General features: G+C 33.8%; 1 protein-coding gene across 1 annotated transcript in view; it reads left to right on the top strand.

Annotated features, from left to right (window-relative positions):
- Nucleotides 1-2,464: 2,464 nt before the first annotated feature.
- Nucleotides 2,465-13,100, top strand: part of LOC128997746 (uncharacterized) — a 45,736-nt gene continuing 35,100 nt past the window's right edge. The window contains exons 1-2 of the mRNA XM_054423406.1: nt 2,465-2,483; nt 9,612-9,818. Of these exons, the coding sequence (XP_054279381.1) occupies nt 9,623-9,818 (196 nt within the window). The 5' untranslated portion in view covers nt 2,465-2,483; nt 9,612-9,622. The remainder of the gene's footprint in view (nt 2,484-9,611; nt 9,819-13,100) is intronic.

The raw sequence follows: 13,100 nt of genomic DNA, 5'->3' as shown, positions 1-13,100 counted from the left end.
GCAAACTTTTTATGTGAAGCGTGGAACTCTAAGCAGTAAACTTTTCTGGAAAAGGGAGTAACGTTTTTTATTTCGGATTTGTAAACCAACATACGAACAGTTTTCATGTCATGAAGTATGTTTTAGCTACGTATGACGTACGTTCATCATGCTGTTGTGATATTATGAAAACAATATCTTCAAATAATGATATCTTTTATTTTATGTTTGTTTTGATATTGTTGTGCATTTTCCTGTCTACTTTATTAGCTGTAACGGGTTCGTTTCGAAATTGTTACTACAAATAAATAAACGGTTTTTTCGTTTTTTGAGTCATAATTTGTCGAACTGGAGCCGTTGTGACTGGTCAACGAAACGTCCTCCCTCAGTTACGACAAGAAGGTGGCTTTATACAGCGACCAGATAGTACAAATGCGTAAAAATGTACTATGTGGTCGCTGGCTTTATAGGAAAAACATTGTGGAACAGTCGCAACGGCTCAAGTTCGAGAAATTCCTACTAACAAAATACCTTTCTTGCACGCTTTAAGAATAGCTATAACTTTTATCACAATTTAAATATAATAAAATGATATTTTAACGTTGAATTGTAATATCATTATAAATATGTTTTATCGTTGTATAAATTAAAAATGTGATTTCCTTCATTGTTTGGAGTAATTCATATTTGATGATGGTGAGTTAATGTTGTTTAAAGTAGTAATTACCACTGTATTTTACCATTGTGATGGGAAACGTTTGCAATAAACCTTTAAACAACGTTATTTCATTGTTTAAGACGAAAGTTAGTTGCTATCCTTTTCTAGAAAAAAAGTATTAAAGAATAAGTAATCACAGGTAAAAACTGTGTATCCTTTAACTAATATAATTAGACCATGTAATACAGATTTACAAAAATAATACCAGTTACAACAGCAAGAGGTATTACACCGACTTTACTTGCCGCAAAATCTCTAGGGAATATATTTCACAGTTTATTCCCCATTTAATGAGCTTCATTGCCAGAAACTCAGTTGAGATTTTCAATAATAAAACTGACTAAACGAAAATGTCTAACCATTTTATACATTAGGCTACATCATTTAGTTTTTTTTCTTTTATTTTTTTACTGTAAATGGCAACATTTTTAATTTTTTACATTCTCTAGTTTTTATCTACAGTACTGTGATTTGATTTGATAAACTCTCGTACTCAACCTATATTATGATCTTTCTCTCTATAGTTTTTGGACCTGTAAACACGTGTATTATTTCAGCTTTCGAAACGTAGGTTTGGATGGTTCAAATATGATGAAGTTTCAAATCCTCGGCATTTTTCTACTATTTATTCAAGAGGATACCAAAGGACAAATATGTGAGTATAGTTACTTCGAAGACTAAATAATTCTAATGTTAATCCATCCAGACTATTATGAGTTACTAACAATTAAACTAAATGATTAAATAAAAACGAGGATTCATAATTTTTAATTATTTTATCTTTGCGGTATCAATATGAGTTCTTATTAGTTTATTATTTGCTAGTCTTATAGAGTAAAAAGGTGAAGAATAAAGCCATCTACAACATAATATCTTTGATCCAATAGTCAATGATAATATGTAAATAAATTATTATGAAGTTAAATTATTACCTAAAAAAACCTGCTTCATGTTTTAAAACCAGTTTTTAAGAATACCACCAAGTGTTGTGGGACACAATTTATAATCTTATTTGTAGAGTTTAAAAAAATTTTACTATACCTATTAGACCATTCCATTTTTTATCAACCAAATACTTTCGTGTGCCGAGTAGGAAAAGCTAAGCTTGTAAATTCTGTTCGTGACGGTACAAAGTGAGTATTTATCGATTCAAGAACGAACGTGTATTATACCTGACTAAAGCTGCAGCGTGTGGTTTCATTGAAAATTCCAGTTTATCAACTACCAAGATGTTCTTGACGCAATATACTCCTCAAGAGATAAAAGGGTTGATTATGCTAATTAAAAATACACGATCGATTTGACCCACATTCAAATAGTCATACGTTTACACCTATTGAAAATTACGTTTGCAAAAATGAGCGAGCTAAGGAAGGCTTATGCTTAATGATTTGATTTAGATTGAGCTAGTGAGTTTATATTAAAAGCCTGGCTTAATAACAGTATTTTTCATTACTAGGCCTAGAGCTGAAAGTGAAATTTTTCTAGTCGGCTCATTACTCATTTATCTGTACAATTCAGCGAGTCATATCAGTACTTTACCTGCTCTCTCCCTTGCTTTGCTGGATACCTTCCATGCACAGGCCCGGGGCTTTTGTGGAAGGATAAATGTAAGGCCTAAAGAGATCGAAAACCACTAAAAAATGTCCATGAGTTTTTTCAGTGGTTGTGACGGAGATGGGCTCCAGGGATGTTGGCGCGTTTACGGACAGTTTAGTGAGCTCTACACGGACTATACACACCGTCAGAGTCAGTAGAGGGGAAGAGGCCGCGGCGTACAGTGATGGTAAGTACATCCCAATGTTTTAGGACCCTATACTTTCATTGAAACGAAAATTACAGATATTTTAACAACGTTTTATAAAAACAATACCCCCGCCGCAGCAAACCTGCAGACTTAGCAAATTTCCATTTGCCTGATTGGATTTAAGCTAAAATGTCTCCTAAAAAATATCACATTTATTCCCTATTTAAACAGAACTAGTCTAATGAGTACTTAGGTTTGCTGCAACAGGGAGGGTAAAAAAGTTTTTTTTATGTAGAATATTAAAAGGTACTGTGGTTTAGTAAGAAATTAATGTATTTTCCAACTTTTATCAAAATATGTTCATAAACAACCAAACCACAACAGTTGACTTATTCTCCTTAAGAATAACATGGGAATTTTAAAATTAAAATTTTTTGAATTTTCTCCGTAACAATTAGGCGCATAATAATGCTTCAATATACTAAATTATTTGTTTTTTTAAGCTCTACAAAATGGTTCAAAAAGAAATTGTGAAATCTTGTGTTTTAGGGTCAAAAATGGGAAAAACCTATTTTTACCCCATAAAACCCCCCATAAACCCCCGTTCCCATAGTCCGATCATGCTGGTTCGCGAACTCATTCAAGTTTATCCCGCCTTACACCTTCAAACCAAATTTTATCAAAATCGGACAAAAATTACTCAAGTTATCGTGCGGATGGACATATATATATATATATATATATATATATATATATATACACACATATATAAAAATTTGAACGAATGGTGTTTTTGGCCTCTGGGGACATCAAAATGAAAAAGTAGATCGGTCCCGGGTCTAGGTCTTACCGTGCCACCTACGGTAATAGCTACTTCCCTATAGGGAAATTCGCTAAAAGAACACGTTACTTCACAAGAATAACATATTCAATATTCCTACATTAATTTTATTCAAGTGCGTATTAGGGTACGTAATTAAATGAGTCGACTTTTATAGGAAATGAATTAAAAAAGCATTGTTGAAACATATAGAAAGTCAGGGTTTGTAAGACTAAAATCAAGGTGACGAAACTACAGTATCTATTGATGGGGAAGTCGTCCAAGGCCAGATGCAAAATAACACAACAATGGAGTTGACATAAAACTCGACACTTTCGTTGAGAAATAACAGAGTTTGTATTGCTAGGCCTATATAAGATATGATTGGTATCACATGATTTGAGACTAGACAATTAACTAGGCTTACCTGAGTACAACAACTAGTTTACTAAACTGACTCGTCGGGACACTGTTTTGTTGGGGAGTGGAATACATTCCAACGTACCCACAACATCAATGATAGGGTTATTTTTATGTATCTGTGGAATAAAAATCACGTTTTTTCAAAACCAATAATGAACATTAGATGATGATTAGCGTTACGTTGAGTTTAAGTAGCCTTTGAAGACGACAATGGACACTAGCGCGATCTACATCTCATTATAACCTATTTTATAATAGAAGCATCACATTACACTCAAAAGCTCGCATAACGATCAAAATGTCGCCACTTCGACCCTGAGACGAGTTCATAGCTTGTTGATGGTCCGAAACTGGACTCAGCCCCTGATCATTGAAATTAAAAAAGAAAATAATCCTAACTGATGAAACGGCTTATCTTAGTCAGTGCAAAGGATACGCAGATAATCTCACAGCATTCTACACTCATCCTTCATATGTGGGTTTAACTAAAAACGCACCTCGGTGGTGTCCCTATCTCAATGATAATAGATAATTAATAAAAATTAGGAAGGATCAATTGGGTGACCACATTCAATTTTGTCACCTTTAAATTTACAAGACAACTTGTTAGCTGTCTACTTACTTTATAAGCTACTAGCTTTTGTACCCGTGCTTTGCAACGGGAAGATTGCATGAATAGAAACATTTTGATCTTTAAATCTCTTGTAGCCTATATAATATACACATCCACCAACGCTTTTACAAACAAAATTCAACCCTTTGGCCATGGCGTTCAATGCGGAAAAGGACCAGGTTTCTTCACCGTACGTAACAACAGGCCTAATAAGAGTCTTGTACAACTTCATCTTTGTCTTGCGGGTCATCAGCTTGGATTTAAGGATCTTAAGGTTAGCATAATATGATCTGTTACCAGCCATGATTCGGGTTGTGATTTCTTGCGCAACAGTGTTTTTGCTATTCAGCACTGCCCCAAGGTAAACAAACCTATCCACGCCCTATTTTTTATTTCTTTAGTACATATATTTAATTTACAAATGAAATTGATCATTTAGGATGGCAGACAAAACTAATATGATTATCAAAACATGAAGAACTAAAAAAAATGTAATAGACATACGGTATATGTTCATTGCATCTATGATTCTACTCCACAAAAATATCAACGAACAACGTAATATACAAACCAGTTCTTTTATTTAGTTCCATAGTCCATTGCCTTTAAATTTTCACACTTACCATATAAGTAAACATAGTAACAGATATTTCATTTATTTTAGAAACAAAAGAACACTGTGTACAGCTAAGTTTTTTTATATTTTCCTTAGTTTGATTTAATCAGTGGTGTAGCAAAACACAATTACTAAATTTACCTAAATATAAAAAATCAATGTGAAGTGCAAGTTATGTTAAGTTTATCCAACACATGTTAAGCAGTTCGAATTTATAAAAAATAGCGTGCAAATTGATACAAACCATCTATACATTGTAATTTTCATACTGTTTCCATGAAAATATATCAATAACATTATTTTCATAACTTAGACGCTTTAAAAAATCCAAGACGGAGCCGGAGTTGATACAGCAACGGTTATAGAATCTTTTTTATTTCTATAATCATTGACATAGTTTTAGAATAAATAATCCATGATATAAATTTTTTGATTAAAATAAACCTACCGCATAGTTATGGAAAATATTATATTTAATTTTGTTGGATCAGCTGTCTGAAATTGTCAAATATGCAATTTGGCAGTTCTTCTCGTTTACATTGAAATGTCAAAGGAAATGTAAACAAACATAATGAGTTTTCTCATTGCACCAATGGAGACAAATCAATTTTACTTTTGAAATCCTCACATCAGAACTTTTAAAGCCAAAAGGGCAAAGCCCACGGTCGTATCGAAGTATGAATAGTCCTATTACCATTCTTGGTATGGTAGCTATTTTTTTTTAAATTTAAGCCCAGTTGGTTCAGTAGTTTTTGCGCCTATTAGTAATACACATACAGACAGACACCATTAGATTTTTATATAATAGTACGTGTTATTATAGCTATGTATGTACGGACAATAAGGCTGGTAAGTTACTTGAGATTCGTTATGGATGTTTTATGGGGTTTAACTTACAAGCTATTTATAACTTTTGGTAAAGGACATTTACTTTGGGAGGTAAATTCGTTGGGCGCACATGAAAAGAGCCCAAAAACTCAGGCAGACGCTTGAAAAGCGCCCGGACCTCCAAGGTCCCTCAAAGGACGGTGCGAAAAGAGCCCGGGTTCTTCCTAGAACTTTCACAACGAGTCTTTAAAGGAAAAAGAACCAATCACAGTTGAAATACATTAATTTATTTACAATATTAAAAGATACACTGTTAAGAGACGAATTATTAAAATTTAGATTATTAAAAGATATTTACATTACTAAAAGATATAGTCTGTTTACCTAACCTAACCTAACCTAACCCAACCAGACACAACGCTATTTCAGAACACGAGTCAGCGTCCTCCTCCTCAGGTACCTGTGGAGACCCGGGCTCTTTCCCGGGTCACTTCTCTTAAGATTAGTAAAGCTTTTTGGGGATTAAAATTTCGGGCTCTTTTCATGTGCTCCGAATTCGTTTGATTTCAAAAGTATAATTTTAACTACTCGCTTGTATAACCAAGACTATTTGTAAAACTTAAAATAATTTCAATTGCCTGTATTACAATATTTTTTTAATGTTTTATCAAACTGCAAACCGTTTGGTCCTTAAAGTAATTGACTAAAAACAGTTAAGTAGATGTGTTTTAATGTGACTACCATCCAAATGTCAGGATTAGCATCAATATGCCACACTATATATAGTACACCGTATAGTGTACGGTGACCTACACCGTAACTATATAAAATGGTAAATATACCATCCAAATGTCAGGATTAGCATCAATATGCCACACTATATATAATACACCGTATAGTGTACGGTGACCTACACCGTAACTATATCTATATATCTAATTCCGTAAGCCCAAAATTTTACAATGAAATTGTGAGCGAACGGGAGGCTGTAGAAAGCTGGGAGAGGCCTCATTTTAAAGCTCTGGGCATGAAATTTTGGGGAAAAATATTCATTTTTCTTAATTATGTACCAAAAGGTTGTTACGGAATAAAATAATTCACATTTAAATAGCATGGAAATCTAGGTCATGTCTGCTTTGTTTACTTTAAAACATGTGGTTTAACTTTATTTAAAGCATATGGTGATATGTAATAGTCAAAGGTCTTTGACTATTAATACAACAACTAGACATTCCATCCCCATGTTAAAGTTGTAGCCAGGTTTTTAATAAAATTTGTTAGTTGATGTGAGCCCCCTACAGATTGCGCTGATCTAAATTACTGATGTCTGCCAATTACACGATGGTTTTTACCAAGTCAAACTGATGGAATGACTTATTATGTGCTATAGCAACTGTTGTGACCCAGCAACGATGTCAGTAGCCAGCAATAGTCAATGGTAATATGTACTGTAATATGTATACTACATATTATAAAGCTGAAATAGACTTTTCCTTATTTTAAGGGTCTGGATTATAGTTAATGGAGTATGATTGGTTGTGTTAGGTGTGTCTGAAAAAAGTGTTAACCTAGAAGTAATTGCTGGAGTAGGCAAATGGAACATATTATCATGCCAAAATAAAACTAATATCTACAGATCCTAATATGCCGTTTATAAGGATTCAATTCCTATTGCGATTAGCTTTCGCGAGTCATTAGTCATTAGTCTTGATTTTTATTAGAAGTTTATTGAAGTAAATAAAGAACAATTTACAAACCATCCGACCAGTGTGTTTATTTAAAAAGTACGTAGGCCTATTTGATTGGCTTTGTTTTCTGAACTAAAATATCTATTTTCTGATCTATTTTGAGTTCCTGTTTTCGAAACATAATTTGGCAAAACAATTATTTATTCATTAAACAACTTGATCGGAAAATAATTTCTTAATATTGGAGGACAATTTTAATCATAAAAAACTTTTGAATTCTAATAAACCTAGCTGCTGTACCCGTGTTTTGAATCGGAGGATTTTGAAGAGAAAAAGTTTGATACACGTCACATATATCAAATCCCACTCCAAACACGTAATGTTAATACCTTTCCTTAAATTAAGAAAGTCACAATCTCCAATTAACAGGCTCGTAGCAAAAATTAAAAGTTTCACAATTCGAATAGATTCTACCTTTTGGACCGTAAAATCAAAGCACTACATTTATCTACATTCTTCAAAAATGTAAACATTGTGAAACTTTGAAATCCCATGGGGCGTAACTCAAAGAAAACACGTTAAAAGTAATCGGTATATGTGTTAACCAGGTACAGGGCTACCTCTTGAATTTATATAGATAATAAATCGAAAAATAAAGAAAATATAAGTTGATTAATTATTGGCCGTTATAAGATAAACAATCACGAAACATGATTTGATTAAGTAACCACACATCACTGAGTCTATATCTTCATTCTCATGTAAAAATCGCTTCGATTGTGGCTATATATAATAGGGAAGTTGGAAGTAAGATTTCACTGTACAACGAGCTCAGTAAGCTCGAGAACCAGCAATAAGTTGGAAATAACCGGCCGAACCTTCAAACATCCAGTGGCTCGCTAGTCGCTACCCCAGGTCGGTCGGTAGCCGGGTAGCCCATCAATGGAACCCGTTAGGTTCGCCCCTGCCTCTCGCCGCAAGAGAGACAAGAATTTTGCCTTGTTCCCCCCGCCCTCGATTGTTTGAGGCGGGAAAACTATCTATGTGCTACGGCCGGCGCAACACAGGATATTGTTTTCGTATTATAACTGTGAACTCCCTTGGAGAATAATTCAAAACTGCAAAGAACATTTCTAATCCCACAGTATACGAGATATTTAAACTATATACACTTTGGTGTTTGAAACAATATTTTTGGACGATAAATTTTGCAAATGTTTGAAATTATCCAAGATGGCTGCTTGCCTCCAAGGACTCAAAAATAGGCCTACTTGTGCGACTATAAAGCAATAACTCCCTCCCCCCCTTGCGCTTGCTAATTAGCTCGGTACATATTTGTATCCACAGTTGGCAGGACAATAGCCATTAAGATGACCAAAGATTACATTGGCATTTAGGTATTTAACCTGTAGAATAGTAATTTTTAAGTAATCTGGAAGACAACTAATTAAAATGAAGTGCGAAAGATTGGTTATGAGAGTGCGCAATGCTTGAAGCATTATCCGTTTGTTTGAGGTGCGGATTTTCAAGCTTGTAGAACAAATAAATATTATACAAAGTAAAAGGGCAGGGATGAAATTGACTGAAGTGACGGGATACCCGGTAGATTTTCAGTGACTGGATTCCAGTGGTATGCCGTAAAATATATAGTGACTGGCTTAGCAGCAAAAATTTTACGTGACTGGCTTTCCCGTGCAAATGTGGTGGTGACTGCATTAGCATAGCAGTTTTTACGTAATTATATTTTAGTATTTTTAAGAAAAAAAGAGATATATACATTCAGAAATGTCTAGGCTTAAGATATTTACCAATATATATTATATATATATCATAGTCTTGAAATATATTGGGGGGTGCAACTTACTGACTTCCAGTGTATATTTCATGTGACTGACTTCCCGGGCGCGGCCGTGTATATATATATATATATATTTATATATATATCTCTCTATATATATATATATCTATATATATATATATATATATATATCTATATATAGATATATAAAAATTTGAACGAATGGTGTTTTTGGCCTCTGGGGACATCAAAATGAAAAAGTAAATCGGTCCCGGGCTTAGGTCTTACCATGAGACCTACGGTAATAGCTACTTCCCTATAGGGAAATTCGCTAAAAGAAATTCGTTGAACAAGATTGTAAGTTCTTCTTACCTGTTGCAGTATGTCGCGAGATGGCGAAGGGTGTGTTGTTGGTGGTAGACCTAACATGGACGACATGGCCTAGGCTACAAACACTAGTCCAGACTGCTGACGTCGCCTATGTACACGTGGAGACTCCGATCAAGGTGATTGTCAGAGCAGTTGATGATGTCATGAGGAAACTCAGAGGCGCGACCAATGCCGTCATTATATTGGAGGACGACAAATGTAAGAAAAATGTTATAGTTTGGAAATATTTTTTGTCTATGGTAAAATACATCGGTTTTAAACAATATTTTGGCCGGTTATAGTTATTTGTGCAACTAGTGAGAAAAGTGAGCAATTGACTCACTCGAGAGAAATCCTTACTCACGAGCCGCAGGCGAGTGAGGAATGGTTTCTCGAGTGAGGCAATTGTACTTTGAACTCGAGTTGCACATTATACTTTTCCTACAGTTACCACAAAACAAATAAATTGGTGAAGAAACATAACCTATTTTTACACAGAAGTGAACTTGTAATATAACATTTAATGTGAAGTGACAAATACAACAGTACAACAGCTGACCAGCTGATTTACAGCCAGTGCTGCCAACGTATTTCGCGCGCATACGACGATGCCTGCATGTTACGCGCTCACTATTTCGTGCCTTCACGTTGCAAATCTGGAGTGAGACAAAGTAATTAGAGTGAGACAATGTTAACATTGTCTCACTGATGAGCGAATTGGCCACTTTGCTTTCTCAAATCAGTGAGAGAACATGTACATTGTTAGGTAACTGTAGGAAAAATATTGAACCTCGCAATTAATTAATCTACGGTGATCTATGACGTTTGAGCGATAAAACGGGGTCTTGTGCAACACACGAATTGGGGTTCCACATGTAATAATGGCGATAACTCAAGGCATGACTGTAGGAGATTTTCAAGCACTTTATGCGCTGTTTTTTGGGAGTAACTTGGTACCCGAATAGCCTATTGAAATTAGATCAATACATGGGATTTTTAACAAACTACAATTATATCTGAATCTCGGACATTTCAGAACTTGACTAGACTATAATATTATTTTAATATGCATCCTTTTTTAACATTTCTAGTTAAAACTGAAGAGTCATCTAAAAGATGACCATGTTTTTGAACATAAATAAGTATCTATTAAAAATGATTTTAGAATTATTATTTTTATTTACTAATGGTCGAACTGGAAAGAAATTGAAACTCTGAAACAATTTTTAACGTACACAACGTACAGTTAGTATTTTGCTGTGACGGGGTTAATCTTTCAAGTAATATAATGCCTATTGGATGTTCACTATGGAGCCAATGATGCGCCATGTTCATCTCAGCCTGTGGCCTTTGTTACATTTTCATTCATTGAACAGAATACTTTTATCAAAATCAGATTTTGATAAATTTATGGTTTTCCCTTAATGTTTGAAAACGGTTAGCTTTTTAATTAATTTGTTCATTATTAACATTCTTAAATGACGTTGATTATGTTAGCTCTGATAAATATAAATTTATAAGAGTATTTATAAATGTCACGTGTATATTTTAAGAATAAAATACTTTGCTTGAGAAACATGAATATAAGGTTCCTTAACTCTTTGTTTAGGCTGTCTAAGCTAGTATTAAAAGTGAGAAAATAGATAGACTTAGGACAATACATCAATGGGATGGTAGACATTATGCTAACTTTGCTAACATTATGCTAACACATATTAATGTGTTATGTTCTGTACGCATAGTTAATGAGATGTAAAAGTAAAACCGTCAATAAATGTGAATTGGTTCAACAGAGGAAACACATTATAAAAGACTGAAATATTCTTCAAGCATTACTGAAAAAGAAATGCACTACGGCACACATGATGTATTATACCCCCGCTTCCTCGGTCCAGCATTTCCTGAGACGCACCTCTCGCCTCTAGCCACAGTTCGTTAGTGAATTGTATTGGCTAACCACCCAATATAATTGTGCTGTTGTATTTTATAAATAATAAGTACAAATTAACTTATTTTAAGTAATGAAACAAATATATATATATTTATTAAATCCCATTGTTGTGCCAAATAGGAGAGTGATAATTTAAAATAGAAACTATGTTGTCCAAGTAAGTTATTAACTTTACAATACAAGCCAAGTGTACAATAGTCAGATCTCCATAAAGGGCATGCAAACCTTCTTGTTCCTAGATATTCAGTGTGGCAGTTTGCCAACCCTTGCAACAGTGAATTATTGTTAAAGGTCTTTGGTATCAATGTCAACTTATGTTTACCAAGCTAAATTGATGCACTGTGTGTTAAATAAAATAGTGGGTAACGATAATTTGAGTTCTAGTTAAAATGGGGGGTTTTCTGAGAATTAAAACCAATTATACACAAGGTGAAAATGACAGTCTTTTGTAAATACTAATACAAAAAGGCATGTTTTAAGGGTGGTATTATTAATTGGTTTTTATTATTAATAGATAGTCAAATAATTAACAGATCTGCCTTGATTGTGATCGACCACTGTCTTTAAATTCACTGGGATAAGTACACTATGAGTGTAAATATACTTTTATAGTCCTATTAGACTATACTATCTACAATCTATCATAACAATGTATCTTATAAAATATGATAAAAATGAGTTTAGAGGAAAAAGGGCGTATAGTTAAGGTTACAGTTGAAATATCGTGTAATGTTAACGTTATATTATATAGGAAGATTATTAAAACATAAATAATTTAACGGAAATGCATTATGCATTAACCTACAAATATATAGATTATAAATAAATAAAAACTCCAAAGTTTGTGTGTAGCTAGAACAAATCTTTTGAGCCCCTTGGAACATAAAGGGCGCCGCCATCGTGGAATGTACCTCGTAAATCAACAGAAGCATTCTTCTTAAGCTTTACTTCAGTGTCTTTGAGTTGTTTTGACTTGAAGGGGCTTAAGAGAGGCAGGTAACATAATTCCTCTTGTTTATAGGACGTTCTCTTAAAAATTCTAACCACTTCGCAAAGGTATTTTGCTCTTTGGCCAATTATGTAATGAATCATTGTTAACATAGTAAATAATATTTATTGTCTATATGCTTTGTATCAAGCCAAAAGTGAGCAAACGAAGTTAAATAAACAAATTTTAAAATAAAATCATACCGCCTTATACGTGGTAAAATATTTCCTCATTGTAATTTTGTTTACAGTATTATTGCAAAACACGGGCAATCGGTACCTATTAATAATCTGTAAAATCAAGTATATAAATTGAAAGTAAAGCCAGATCCACGCTTAAAAGGCTCGTACCTTAATGTCTACTTGTGTTGTTAACACTATCTACGCGAGTTGCGTACACTACTTTACCTACAACAGTATTTTAATTACTTACATCACTACGCGTCTTCTAAAATGGTTTTATGTTTTTGTTTATAACTTCTCATTGCCACTGACAGTAATACATCGAATCATTTACCAAATACTAATTTCCATCGATCTCTATTATTTAGAGATCGATGCTA

Source organism: Macrosteles quadrilineatus, unplaced genomic scaffold (assembly GCF_028750875.1).
Source record: "Macrosteles quadrilineatus isolate MER2022 unplaced genomic scaffold, UCM_ALF_1.0 Scaffold_1__1_contigs__length_201487025, whole genome shotgun sequence".
NCBI lineage: Eukaryota > Metazoa > Arthropoda > Insecta > Hemiptera > Cicadellidae > Macrosteles > Macrosteles quadrilineatus.
Note: the sequence above shows the minus strand (reverse complement) of the source record. Positions and strands in the feature narration are given on the sequence as shown.